Below are 14,274 nucleotides of genomic sequence, written 5' to 3'. Positions count from 1 at the left end.
GGCCTGATTCTCCGTTGCCTATGCAGTCATACCCCCGGGGCAAAAAGAGCGCAGAGGGGCTGGAAAAAGTCTGCCAGCTCAGAGTGGGATCAGGTCTTTTGTGTTTTCTTCCTGCTGCACTAGGGTGACCAGATGTCCCAAATTTATAGGGACAGTCCTGATTTTGGGGTATTTTTCTTATATAGGCTCCTATTACCCCCCACCCCCTGTCCCGATTTTTCACATTTGCTGTCTGGTCACCGTATGCTGCACAGCACAAACTGCCCTTCCTGGGCAGATCTGCTTTAAGTTCCAGTGACTACTGCAGACCGCCCCTAGCTGGCGCTAACGAGCCCCTGGCTGGAGATCTCAGTTCGTGTTTCCTTTGTGACCATCGGCCCTAGGAGTGAAGGGGAAGATCTAAAAAGAAGGGAACACACAGGGGTGTAGAGCTCCTTAGGGGCAGGGATGTTGGAGGTGGAAAAATCCATCCTATGTTACCATAGATCACTGAGCTGGTTCCCTTCGGCTGCATCTGCCCTTAAGCGACCACACTTGGCCTGAGCCACAAAGACCCATCCAGTAGCAACAGTCCCACCCCGGTTAATTTAGCAGTGGGTGAGGATCCTGCATAGCCCAGCAGCCTCTCCATCGCAGACCCCTGTGTGGTCCCTGGGGATCCCTGAGCTTGGTTCCTTGGAGATGACTCGGTCACTGGCAGGTTAGGCTGGTTAAGTGTGTAATTTGGATGGAGAACTTGATTCTGATCTGACCTCCACTAGATTTACACCCGTGTATCTCCTTTGCTGTTAGGGGAGTTACTCCTGACTTACACCCAGAGATTCCGGCTTTTTGCATTCGGGTCCAGATGTAGGGTGTGACGTGTGAGCTCCCTGTCTAGCTTCCTGATGAGTCTGATCCGAGCCCCCAGGGACAGTGACCCCCCCCCCCCCAGCCAGTTACTGCATGGCCCCAGCCCCTGTGCCAGGTGCTGTGAGTGAGCAGTTTGCTCTTGTCCTCCTTGTGCCAGGCTCCCCCATGCTGCGGCCAGACTGAGAGGGAAGCGAGCGAGCGGCGATGAAGGGGGAGCGCCGAGCCATGCTGCACTGGCGGGAGGCAGATTTCCAGGAACGATGCACCTACATCGTGAAGGACCAGCCGTGTGAAATGCTCACGCGCCCTGACTTCCCTCGCGCACAAGCCTCCTTACCCCGAAACTTGGCCTTCCAGCACAACAGCAGCCACAAGGTGAGTTGCAGACACCAAGGGCTCGGCTTTTCCTGGGAGCCCTGGCCAAGGCAAGAGGCAATGGGACAAAAGGAGGGGCTTTGAGGTGCCCCCTCACCAACCCCAGGGAGGGGGCGTCAGACCATTGCTCTAGGCCAGTGGTTCCTAAACTTGTTCCCCCACTTGTGCGGGGAAAGCCCCTGGCGGGCCGGGCCAGTTTGTTTACCTGCCGCGTCCGCAGGTTCGGCTGATTGCGGCTCCCAATGGCCGTGGTTCAGGCCAATGGGAGCTGCTGGAAGCGGCGTGGGCCGAGGGACGTGCAAGACACTTGTGCACATTCTCACATACGTACGCACCCCTCCGTGAATGTACACGTGGATCTGTTAGTGAACACGCGACTGTGCAAACACACCTGCTCGTGCTCATATACATGCATGTGAACATACTAATATGCGCACATGCTAACGTGCAGACACAAGCGTGTGCATGCTCACATGTATACACCCCTGTGCTCATGCTCACACGCATGCACATACCTGTGTGCACACCTAACACCGACAGACTACAGTCACCAGCGGGCGGGATCGAACACGCTCCTCACTTGCAATCTGCCACTCATGCTTATCGCACACCATCAGCGGGGGCACACCAGCAGGCCTGCACACAGACGGGGCCGGCGTTCACGCTCCCGTCTTGCTGCTTCCTGCGGGGTGAAATGAAAGCAGCCGGGGCTGGGCGGGTGCGGTGACAGCCAAAGGAGCCTGAGCCTCCAGGGTGTGACTGCAAGGGAGGAAGCTCCCAGGCAGGCCCCGCGAGGGCTGTATCTGCCTGTGGTATTCACCAAGTGACAGCCTCTGGGCTCGGCTTCCTCCCATCAAAGCAGGAGAGCGAGACACGCAGCCACGAAGGCATTAACCTTCCCCTCCCTCCCAGCCCTCTCCTCCCTGCAGCCTGGCCTTGTCGGGGCAGGTGCCCAGCTGGTGGAGTGAGGGTGGAGGGCACATTCCCTTCTGACAGGGAGCCCTGCCTGGCTGCGGCCTGTGCCCAGAGCCCTAGGCCTGTCGCCGCTGGCTGTGTACCACACGTCGTGGTGGGGTGGCATGCCATGGCGGTGGGCAGCCTGGTGATGTCTCACAGGCTCCCTGGCTCTGACTCTCAGCGTTAACCTTCTGCCTTCACCCAGGAAGTGCCCTGAGAACTTGCCTCCTTGTCTTTCTCTGTCCCCACAAAGGCCCAGGGGCAAGTGGAGGCCCTGGCAGCTAGCAAACCAGGGGCGCCCTGATTGCATCCCCCGCCCCCAGGGTGTGAGCACTAGACCCTGCTGCCATTCCGAGGGAGCCGGAGGTGGCAGATTTCCAGGTGCCGAGCACCAGCCCAGTGGCTAGGCCATGCCCAGAGCTAGGGACAGCCAGAGTAGGGGCTGGGGGTGGGGAGGGGCTTCTCCTGACTTGTGTGCAGGTGGGAACATGGGCTGGGTGGCTGCTCTTGGGGCGGGGGTGGGGGTGAGCACAGAGCAAACCCTTCGCTGGGATTCCCGCTCCCCGCACCGTGCCAAGCTTTCCACCCTCCTGTAGAGGGGATGCTTTCTAGCCCCATCTACCAGCAGGAAATGTGAGTGTGTGTGAGGGGGCAGTGGCGAGGCGGGGGCTGCTGTTGGGAAGGAAGGAAATGCAGAGGAGGAACGGTGAGTCGAGGGGGGAGCAAGGCGTTCAGAGGGGCTGGGAAGGGCAACAAGCAAAGGAAGTGGAAGCGAGGGAGCAGGGACATTCCCAGCAGCTGGGTCAGGCTGGGGTTTTCCTGCGGTGTCAGGCTGTCCCGGGTGGAAGGGGTGAGCTAACCCTGCCTGGCACGGGGATCCGAGCAAGGAAAGGCTGGGGTTTTCCTGGGCCTCCCGCGGGAGAAAGGCCCCGGTGTATTACACCAGACTTGCTGTCGCAGCTGGAACAGGAGGTGCATTGATGTGCCTGGCTGGGAGAGGTTCTGGGGGGCCCCTCCCCTGGGCCGGAGTTCCTCTGCCACCTGGTGATAGCCCTGGGCATGCCAAGCCAAGCCGAGGGGAGCCTCACGCAACTTGGTCCCAATCCAGTCAAGGGCAAAATTACCCTGGAGTGAACTGGGGCAGGCCCAGCATCAGCCTCTTCTGGGACCCTCCCTCCTGCCTGGGCAGGTGCCCCTCCCTCCTTGCAACCCTGCTCACCCTGTGCAGATGAGCAAAGCCCACATGGGCTGTGGGCGCTGCTGGCTGCCCAGCTAAATGGAGGTGCCTGACCAAGCTTGGCCGTCCCATTGTGCAGAGAGCACGTGGCGGGAGGGGGAGGGAGCTGAGGGGTGGGTAGGGAAAGAAGGGGCAATGAGCCACGGTGGCAAGCGGGGGTAAAATATTAGCCAGACCCCTGCTGGTCCCCCACCCCATGCCTGCCCCCACTCCTCTCCTGCCTCCAGCCGCCGGCTCAGCCTGCTCCGTGGGAACCCGCCAGGGGAGCGCTCTGATTAACACATATGCCTGCTCCCCTTCCCAGCTCTCGTGTGTTGGGAGGGTTGCGGGGGGGTGGGGGAGGGACAGAGTCCTGCAGGATCGGGAGGAGGAGGAGGAGGAGGAGGAAGGGGCGGGATGGGGGATGGGGGATGGGGAAGCAGAGCAGAAGACGCACTTCCCTCCTGTACAATTTCCCTCCAGTGTAGAGGAAATCCCCCCAGTTCTGTGCACCCAAGGGCAGCCCAGGAGAGGGCGGAGGGAACAGGGCTGAGGATGAGGGGTGCCAGGCAGGGATGAGCGAGAGGGAGGGTGCGGCAGAGGCAGGGGATTCGACTCCCACGCTGCCCCTTTGCTAGGGTGGAGGGGCGGCTTTCCCCACCCCAGCTGCCTTTGCAGGCTCCACGTGCAAGGACGCTGCGTTTGCTGGCAGCTGATGCTGAGGCCACGAGCGCCTGCCCTCATCCAGTGGGAGGAGGCAGAGAAGGGTGCCAAGCGGCCAGATCCCAGTCCAAACCCCTCGCAGTGCGGGCCTGCGGGCAGCTGGAATTTCTCCTCGCCCCTTCGCACCGGCAGAGTTTGCATCCAGCCCTGCAGGTCACCAGCCTTTGGGCCAGGGGGAGGCCAGACCCGGCGTGTTCCAGCCCAGGCCCGTCTCTGGGTCTGCTGGAAGAGACACGCTGCTCCGTGTGCAGCGTCTGTCCTTGTGGCAGGACTGAAGGTATCTCTGGGTGTGGCAAGGCTGGAGTGTTTTGGGGAGGCTCCGGGGTTCTTTGAGAGGCTCCGGCCCCAGGAAGGGGCAGCAGGAGCCAGTTCCTAACACTCTGATGGGAATCGGAAAAACTTTCATTCACAGTCTAACTCGGTTTATCTGTGCTGCTCTCCCCCTCAATGAAGGGTCTGCCTAATCCCGTTTAGGGATTAGCGTGTCAGGGGCCTGGGCTAATTAACGCCAGACTGATCCCACGGACAGTGCTGTCCATCACCTGTTTGCTCCGCCACCAAAATCTGGTCTCCCCAGCTGGGTTGCATTGACGGTGACAGCGAGGCCTGCCACAGGGGAGCGGGGAGGTGGCGGGGGGCCTTGGGCTGCAGTGGTGGGAGGGTGCATGGGGCGTACGGCATGGAGGAAGGGGAATGGCTGTGTGTGCAGGGGGGGCGTAGTTTTGGGGTATATGTGTGTGTCAGGAGTGCTGTCAAGATTCGGGATCCAAGGAGGCTGCTGGGATGTTCCCTGGAGCCTGTTCCCAGGCGTGGGAGGAGGGCTGGCCGGTGCTGACTGCATGCTCGTGCCCCTGCAGGTGGTGGCGGTGCTGAGCCGAGAGTACATCCCGGCGGGCACGTGCTTCGGGCCGCTGGTCGGGGAGGTCTACACCAAAGAGAACGTGCCAAAGAACGCAGACAGGAAGCACTTCTGGAGAGTGAGTAACGGCTCCCTCCTAGGCCAGCTGGGAGGGTGACGGGATTGGTGTGTTCTCCCCAGCCCCAGGGGCCGTCCCCTCCCGAGGGCTTTCACCCATTGCGCAGGGCTATCTGTGCAGCCTTCCTCCCAGACATATCTCTGCTCCTGGCAGCCAGCCAGAGCGGGCGGCTTCCTGCGGGGGTGGAAGGCTGCTCTAACAGCCAGCTACCAAGGGTGCCCGGGGCGGAGACAAGCAGCACCTTCCCTAGAAGGCTTGGGTCACCAGCACTATGAGACAACCTGCTTCTGCCAGGCCCTCTGCTCCTCCTGAGCCCTGCTCAGCTCCACTGGCCCCAACCTGCCCCATTGACCAAGTTGTCTGGCAGCAGGCGAGCTCAGTGGGCACGAGGCCATCAGGGTGCCAGTACCTGGGAGACAGTCACTGGCATCTTCCCAGAGCTGGACGCAGCATGGGCCGGCCTCTGGCGCAGTCTTTGGAGGACACTTGAATCAGGGAATCTCCTTGTGGGAAGGTTTTGCTGTCTCCAGAGCACTCTGCCTCCATCCCCAGTCTGGTCCCCCAGCGCCATAGCCGGACCTTTGGGGGCACTGCCTTCCACTCGTGTAGCCATATAGGGTTTGGGTGGCTGGGGTCGCACGGGATCTCATGGCTGCCAGGGAGGAGTCCAGGGACTCTCCGGCATTGCCAGAAGCAGTGTCTCCGCGAGTGGGTGCTGTATCGATGCCCCAGCATGCCGATGGGCAGATGGTGTGGCTGGGGAGAGAGTCCTAATGGGAGAATGCGTCACATCTGAGTGTCCTGACCAGAGCCCCTCACCTGTCCAGGGCCTGGAGTCCACCCGGGGGCTGCCGGTTAAGGATGTGTCTGCAGCTCCAGCCCCCACACCCGAGCTAGCTTTAATGTAGCTACCTCTGGTTTCGGAGCGTGGAGCCGCTGCCGGGTGGGCTTCAGCGGCAGTACAAGCCCCGGGTGGTTGCTTGCGGGGCCAGCCTGTGCTGACGTACATGCTGCCGTAGCTTCACCGCTCCAGCCCCTGAGCTAGCTAGGTTAAAGCTAGCTCGGGAATGTCTGCCCGACCTGCGGTCATGCCCTGGGCCCACAACAGCGACGTACTTGGAATGATCATTTGCTCTTTTATTGCACCTTCCTCCAAAGCACTTTACATACGTCAGAGAATTAAGTCTCTCAGCCCCCTGTGCAAGGTGGCTCAGTATGGCTACCCCTCCTTTACAGATGGGGAAACTGAGGCATGGAGCAAGAAAGTGAGGCAACTCTGGCAGGTACAGCAACAGAACTCAGGAAGGGAGGCCCGCCCCTGCTCCCTGTCCTGTGCTCTCACCATTAGACAACCCTGCCCTGGGTTATTTACACAGAGTAACCCGTGCCCGGGGAAGGGGGAGAGGAGGGGAACTTCTGCTGGTCGAACTGCAAGTGAAAGCCCCTTTCTGCATTCCCCGTTTGTGCTGGGAATTTCAGGTGGCCGACAGCATGCCCCAGTGCTTGCTGGGGAGTGTTTTGGTTTGGGGGCTTTTTTTTTGCTTTTTTTTTGCTTTGGTTCATTTTTCTTGTTTCTTAAAAGGAAATAATCCCATGGCTGCTCGCCAGCCAGTGTTTAGCCCTCCGGCCTTTGTCAGCTCTTCCTGCTCTTCAAAGCACCGGGCGGCTCTGAGCTGTTTGCCTCCCGGAGCGACAAGGGGAATGGACCAGCCCTTTCTGGGCCCCTGTCCAGTTCCTCCTGCCGGGAGGCAGAACCAAGTTAGGGGCCAAAAAACACCGCAGAGGCGAAGGTCGCGGCTGCTGAGTTTGAAACCAAAACTCTCCCCGCGTGGGGTGATGTCAGCAGGGGCTGGGATAAAGCTCCTCTTGTGCCCAGTGCTCTGGTAGTGACTCATGAGAACCCCACAGGGTGAGTGTGACAGGCAGAGAGAGAGAGATCACAGACGGGCTGTAAGTGTCGCAGGTACTTGGGACCTCGTCGCTCTCAGCAGCTGCTCACGGCGCAGACGCTCCATGGCTGAGGTGCTCAGAACATTGGTTCTTCCAGCCTTTTCGAGCTGGACCCATTTGGACGGAGGGTAACATTGCCTCTGGGGCTGACCCCTGGCAGGGAGCGGTTGGCTTTGTGAAAGCGAAAGGAACAGCTGTGTGCCGGTGCATGGAACTCGTGGATGGGGAGAGTCCGGACTCCTGGGTTCTATTCCTGACTCTGGGAGAGAGCTCGCTCCGGTGGACTCAACTTGCAGCTGAGAGCCAGGACTCCTGGGTTCTCTTCCATGCGGACCCGACACGGGGCAAGTCACTTCCCTCCTCTCTACCTCAGCATCCCGTGTCTGTTAAAGGGGGATAACAAAACTGGGTGACCAAGTACCCATCACCATCAGTGACCAACCTAGTGGGCACAACCCTGGAGGCCCCAGAGGCAGCGTAAACCTCCTGCCAGATGCACCGGCAGGGGATGCTCGTTTTGCTAAGCGCCCCCAGCTCTGTGGCTAACCAGACTGTCTCTTCCCTTCTGCCTCCTACAGATTTACGCCCCGTGGGGCGAGCTTCACCATTTCATCGACGCCCATGACCCACGCCGCAGTAACTGGATGCGCTACGTCAACCCCACCCCTGACGCCCCGGCCCAGAACCTGGTGGCCTGCCAGAACGGTCTGGAGATTTACTTCTACACCCTGAAGCCCATCGTGACGGGGGCCGAGCTCCTGGTGTGGTACAGCCACGAGTTTGCTGAGTGCTTGCAGTGCCCGCTGCCGGGGGAGCTCGGTGAGGAGCGTCTGGGGCGGGGTCTGAGGGTGGCTGGCGTGCCTCCATGTCTGAGATGTTACAGCGGACCCAGAGAGAGTCTGGCTGTAATGGGGAGAGAGGGGGAGTCATGCCAGGGGGCTGTGCCCCGAAGGAGGGGGTGGCATGTGGGGTTGTGCACGTGTGTCTGCCATCCTGCACGTGTCTGGGTTTGCACAGAACGCCTGCCAGTTGAGCCAGGCCCATGGATCGCGGATACTCTGCTCTGGAGCTCAGCTGATCACAGGCTGCCTGGCCCGTCCCCAGAAGCAGTAGCTCACTGGGGCAGTGACTGGGTGCCAGCCCAACCCTGAGCCTTGAGTGTGGGTGGCTGTGGAGGTGAGCTCCAGGTGCCAGCTGATCCCCTGTGAAATAGGGGAGGGACATCAAGTGCAGGTGAGTTTCCTGCAAAGTGGCAGGGAGTAGGGGCAGGTCTGGTCCCCCAGGTGATGGAGTGGCTCTGAGGCAGGGGAGCAGGCCAGATTGAAGGGCACAGGCTCCCAGCCCGGCTTTCCTCTCCGTGCGTGAGCACAGCTGCTTCCAGGGAAACGGACAACCTTCGCTGAACTGACGTGGATCTTCCAATTGGGGTTCATGGTTCAGCCTGAGTCTGGGCCAGTTCAATCCTTATTTCACGCAAACTGACCCGTCCATCTCTAGTAATCTAGAAAAGGAGGACTTGTGGCACCTTAGAGACTAACCAATTTATTTGAGCATAAGCTTTTGTGAGCTACAGCTTCATCAGATGCAAGTGAGCTGTAGCTCACGAAAGCTTATGCTCAAATAAATTGGCTAGTCTCTAAGGTGCCACAAGTCCTCCTTTTCTTTTTGCGAATACAGACTAACATGGCTGTTACTCTGAAATCTAGGAATCTAGTAATCTCTGTCCATCTCTAGTCATCGGCCTCGCTCCAGGCCAGATGAGGAGCTGTCCCGAAAAGTGAATTTAGCGCTGGTGAAAGGCATGGGGGTGCAGCTGGTCCCACGAGGGTGGAAATCTCACCCACAACCCGAGGTCTTGCGAGATCACCCTTGGTGATGATGGGATTTCCACCAGATGGACACAACCACCTGAGAACAGGACCTGTGTTCTGTCTACTATACGGCAGGCCTGGCTGCAGGGCCCTGCGGGCTTGTCTGCATTTAACGTGTCTTAGGTGCTTGGAGCCTGGGATGGGAGCCTAGGACAGGATATGAATAAACAGCCAGGTGAATCACTAGTCACTCACAGTGCCTGGATGGAACACCCGGGGTAGGGTGGGGGTGGGATTACCCTGCCAATGACACTTCCTGGTAAAGCCGGGACCCGGAACGTGCGTGGTAACACGTGTGCTTGCTTCTTTCTCTCCAGAGCACGATGGTCTCTGGAAATCCACCACAGAGGCCCCCGCCATGCCAGGGCCTCAGCCACCACAGGGGGGCTCTGCCGCCAATCCAAACCCCACAGCGAAGCACTCACAGAGCAAGGAGGCGGAAGAGGGCGATGAAGATGAGAGCGTTGACGTGGAAGCGCTGGACAGGGGCGTGCCGCCGAGCCCAGCAGGATGCCGACCCGTGGTGCTGAGCGGGCAGCTCCCCCAGGAAGTCAAGCCGTGGCCCCTGGGGCGTAGCCCTTTCCCCAGTGCCCCTGGCAAGGAAGGGGCACCCGAGAAGCCCAGCCAAAGAGCCACAAGCCTCAGGAACCAGGCAGTCCTCGGCTTCTGCCCGTACGGCCCAACTACCTCGCTGTGCAAGGAGCTGCAGGGCTGCCTTCGCAGCCTCTACCCCTCCTGCCCCCTGTATCTGCCGACGGGCCACCTGCCCCAGCCGTATCTTCACGCCTGCAGCACCATCCCTGCCCACTCCCCCCGGTTTGTGCTGCCCCCCCAAGCCATGCCTTTCCTGCCAGCGCTGCCCCTGAGCAGGGCCGGGGTGGTCCCTCCCTTGGGGTTGCTGTCGCAGGATCCGCAGGTCTACGCCCATGCCCGGGGAGATGGGACATCTCCATACCCAGGCCTCTACGCAACTGTCTTGCCTCATGAAAAACAGGAAGCCCATGAGCTCCGGAAGCCACAGGATGTTTTAATCGCCCTCCAAAGCGGGGCTTTCTCCTTTCCAGGCTTGGACAATGGACCAAAGCAGTATTTGTCCCCTGCCGGGGACACCTCATATACCTCTGAAGTTCAGCAACAGAAACCTACCTCCCTGCTTGCCCACCCACTGGAGGCCATCAATCTCAGCATGCCAAAGTTCTGCCCGCCATCCGGCCGCTTGGGTACCACGCCCGTGCCCTACCCTCTGAAGAAGCAGAACGGCAAGATCAAATACGAGTGCAACATCTGCGCCAAGAGCTTCGGGCAGCTCTCCAACCTCAAGGTACCAAAAAGCCACCTTGGGCCAGTCTCTCACCTTCCTCCATCAGCAGCAGCCTTGCCCCTCCCAGCCCACATCAGTGTGGTCCTGCTAGCTTCTTCCGAGGCAGCATGGTCTAGTGGCTAGGGCACTGGGCTGAGAGTCTGGAGACCCAGGTTGTATTCCTGACTCTACCCACTGTGCGACCTTGGGCCAGTCATGTCCCTGCTCTGTGCCTCAGTTTTCTCCATCTGTCAAATGGGTATAATGATACCGACTCACCTCTGCTTTGAGCACTATGGATGAAAAGTATCTCCTCATTTGGTAAATACCCTCCCGTGCCTCTTCCTTAATCAGTCAGTCTCCATCCTTCTCAGCAGCCTTCAATGTCACGTCTCACCCACCTCCTAGGTCTCCCAGTCACAAATCATTATGGCTGAAGATGTTCCATTATGTTAATAGCCGGACACTGGGCTACCCGGGATTGTGCTTCGTGGGTGGGCTTTGGTCGCAAGCTGATCAGGGGTGGGATCTGGGAGGACATCACTAGAGTCCCCTCTGACATCTTTGCTCTTCCTCTGTATTATCTCAGCAGCTTGGGGCATGTCCCCTGTCCTGGATCCAGCACATGGATCACATTGCAGGAGGATTTTCCCAGCCTCTCTCTCTCATTAGCACTGCACAGCCCAGATGGGGAAAGCCAGGATGTTCCCCGTCTAGCCCCAAAGGTTCCAGGCAGGAGGGAAGAGCCAGCCCAGGAGAGGGCCCCCATCCTGGCCAGCAAGAGACATGCAGGCTCCCCCATTATCCCTGCTCATCCATCCCTCAGATGAGGAGAGCCCAACTCAGAGGGACAATCGCCTCTCGGAGCAAGTGGCTCCATCGCCTAATGGAAATGTCTCTCGCTTCTCTCCCTCAATCCCTCGCTTTTCTCAAACCCCTGACCTCCGACCATGCTCTTACTCCTGCACTTTCCCATCTTTCTTTCTTTCTTTCTTTCTTTCTTTCTTTCTTTCTTTCTTTCTTTCTTTCTTTCTTTCTTTCTTTCTTTCTTTCTTTCTTTCCCCACCCTGCCCCGCCCCCTGTGCTCCCTGCAGGTCCATCTGAGGGTGCACAGCGGCGAGAGACCCTTCCAGTGCCACATCTGCAAGAAGTGTTTCACGCAGCTGGCTCACCTGCAGAAGCACCACCTGGTGCATACGGGCGAGAAACCTCACAAATGCCTGGTAGGTGACGCTCCCTCCTTCCCCCTGCTAAAGGCTGCGGTGCTGGGAAAGGGGCCTCAGGGCCCATCTGAGCCCATGCCGGCGTGGGGGCGGTTGACTCTGAGGTCTGAGAGTGTGGGGCATTGTCCATTGGGCAGCCTGTTGGAATGGTGTTGAAGGCGGGGCAATGGCATCAATATGGGGGGCAGAGACCCAGCGAGGCCTCGGTTGCTGGGCAGCAGGAGGGTGGATAACGGTTGCCGGGGGGACGAGGAATCAGCTGGACACTGAGCCCAAGGCACAGGGACAGGAGGGCCCTGAGTAGGCACAGGACCAAATTCTGCCCTGGGCTGAGTGAGCCCAGCTCCACGGACGGGCCTGGAGTCGCCCCCCGCGAGGCTGATCCTCGCCGCAGGCCCGGGGGCAGGCCGGGGGGGGCGGGGGGCTGAGCCGGGGGGCCGGCCGGCAGGTCTGAGACGCGTCCGCCCCTACGCAGGTCTGCCACAAGCGCTTCAGCAGCACCAGCAACCTCAAGACCCACCTGCGGCTGCACTCGGGCGAGCGGCCCTACCGGTGCCCCCGGTGCCAGGGCCGCTTCACCCAGCACGCCCACCTCAAGCTGCACAAGCGGCTGCACGCGCGTGAGCGCCCGCACCGCTGCCCCGGCTGCCCCGAGGCCTACACCCACCCCTTCGGCCTGGCGCTGCACCGCCGCGGCTGCTGCCCGCCGGCCCCCGGCGCGGCCGGCCCCCCCGCCCAGCTCGGCCGCTTCGACGCCCTGATCGGCCGCCTCGACTTCAGCCTGGACGCCGAGCGCCTGCAGGGGCAAAGGGCTCCCGGGCCCCTGGAGGATCTCACCCGCAGGGAGATGGAGACCGGCAGGCCTGGGCAGCCCCCCAGGGACAAGGGCCCCTGCTCGCCGGGCCTCCGCAAACAGCTGCCGCCCCTGCCCCACTGCAGTGTCTCCGTCAAGCAGGAAGACTTCCCGTTGCAGCCGGCCTGAGCCGCTCGCTCGGCTGGGACTGGGCCGGACCCCATGCCCACTGCGGGGCCTTGGCTAGCTGTGGTCAGGGCTAGCTCAGCGGTTTGAGCGTTGGCTGGCTAAACCCAGGGTTGTGAGTTCAATCCTTGAGGGGGCCATGTAGGGATCTGGGCCAAAAAAAAAAAAAATTGGGGATCGGTCCTGCTTTGAGCAGAGGGGTTGGACTAGGTGACCTCCTGAGGGCCCTTCCAACTCTGATATTCTGATTCTGTGGCCCCTCTGGGCAAGGGCTAGGCAAAAGACCAAGCCCTTACAGACCCCTATGGGCTCTGTATCTTCCCCTCTGGGTCCCACACCAGCCCTGGGTGCCAGGGGCTGGGCTGGGGTACAGCAGCCTGGGATTTTGATTGGGGCCATGGATGTGTCCGCAGGGTGAAGCGGGTGCCAGGGAGCTGTGGGTATCGCCTCCCGCTCTGCAGACAGGGCTAGGAGGGGGCTTTGTTTCTCGCACTGGCCTCCCCAGTCTCAGGACTGAGCGGGGGGGCTGACACCTGGGCTTTACATGAGCTCCAGCCCCGTAGCAGCGCCCTCAGCCTAGGGGCCTGCAGGGATCCAGGGAAAGCCCTTCCTTGGGTTCCCTCTCCAGGCCGCAGGTAAGGTGCAGGTCAAGACCCACAACCTGTCCCAGAACTCCGGGAGCTGCCTGGTCTGTGTTATCTCTGTGAATGGCCCAAACCTCCCCTTTAAAAGTGATGCCACCCTGCTCACCAGGAGGCTAGGCCAGGGTGGCAGGAACCCCGGGCTGGCCAAGAACCAGCTGCGGTCAGCTCCGCCATCCCATTGGGACCTGATTTCCTTCAGCACCACAGTGACTTCCGGGCCCCAGGCCCTGTAGAGAGATACCAAAAACTGGGATCTGCCAAGCCCTTCCCAGCTCCTGCAGCCTCCTCTCCTGACCTCCAGTGTCACATCACGGGAATCTGTGATGAACCCTCGAAGTGCCACATCTGGTCCTGCTCACAGCCCCTGAGGGCACCATCCAAGCCACACGAAGGTACAAAACCAAGGGACTCCTTTCTCTGGGGTCTATGGAATGAGCTTTAACCTCTCGGGGGGGGGGGGGAGGGGGGAGGACGTGGTATAGGAGCAAGACTTCGTCCCTGTCTATACAAAGCTTTAATCTCTCCAGTGCCCCTCGTGTGGGGTCAGGGAGCTGCACTCAGTACAAGCCAGGGGCCCCAGCCTGGCCTATGGAAAGAGCTTTAACTTCTCCTGTTGCCCCCCCCGCCCCGCAATCTCGGGCTGTGCCACCCTCCCTAGTCTGTGACCTTCTCAGGTATCCCCGCTGGGGCCGCCGCCCTCACATTCGACTTGCCCTTCCTTTTTTATTTATTTCTCGGCTGGCTGCAGCCCTGGCCAGGGCCTTTGTGTATTCCTTGGGCACTTTGCTGGCGTAGAGCGCTGAAATGGAGGGAGTGAGAAAGTGGGGCCAGCGGGGGCTGATCCTGGTGGCAGGAAGACGGCCCCTGGGGCGGGGGGACATTTAGGCCATGCCCAACCTTCTACCCCCGTTAGCTGCTCGATCTCTGTCTAGGGCAGTGCCCCTGGGACATCTGCCCAGCCCTAGGGAAACGCTTAGTGGTAGGATGGCCCCGCCAGCCCAGAACACCCCATGGGACACCCCACTGCTTTCCTGCTCCCCACTTACCGGTCTGTCCCCTCACCCTATAGCTCCTTCACATCCTTTCCCCAGCATCCTCGATGGCCGGCAGCCTGCCTGCCTGCTTCACGTTAGACCCCCCCCTACTCTTCACTCCTGTATCCCCTTTGCGTTCTGCCCTCTGCCTCTGCACCTCCTTGCACCCTTTG

At 60.4% G+C, this 14,274-nt stretch overlaps 1 protein-coding gene across 1 annotated transcript; it reads left to right on the top strand.

The window, feature by feature from the left end:
- Positions 1–1,056: 1,056 nt before the first annotated feature.
- Positions 1,057–13,498, top strand: ZNF683 (zinc finger protein 683; the record flags this gene model as incomplete). Its single annotated transcript, XM_084609677.1, has 6 exons — positions 1,057–1,227; positions 4,981–5,100; positions 7,629–7,869; positions 9,239–10,242; positions 11,316–11,444; positions 11,920–13,498. 6 exons carry the CDS (start codon positions 1,057–1,059, stop codon positions 12,424–12,426), a joined length of 2,172 nt encoding a protein of 723 aa, XP_084465803.1. The 3' UTR covers positions 12,427–13,498.
- Positions 13,499–14,274: the final 776 nt, after the last annotated feature.

Source organism: Lepidochelys olivacea (genome assembly GCF_965140295.1).
Source record: "Lepidochelys olivacea isolate rLepOli2 genome assembly, chromosome: 19".
Classification (NCBI taxonomy): domain Eukaryota; kingdom Metazoa; phylum Chordata; order Testudines; family Cheloniidae; genus Lepidochelys; species Lepidochelys olivacea.
This window is presented reverse-complemented; position numbering and strand designations above follow the sequence as displayed.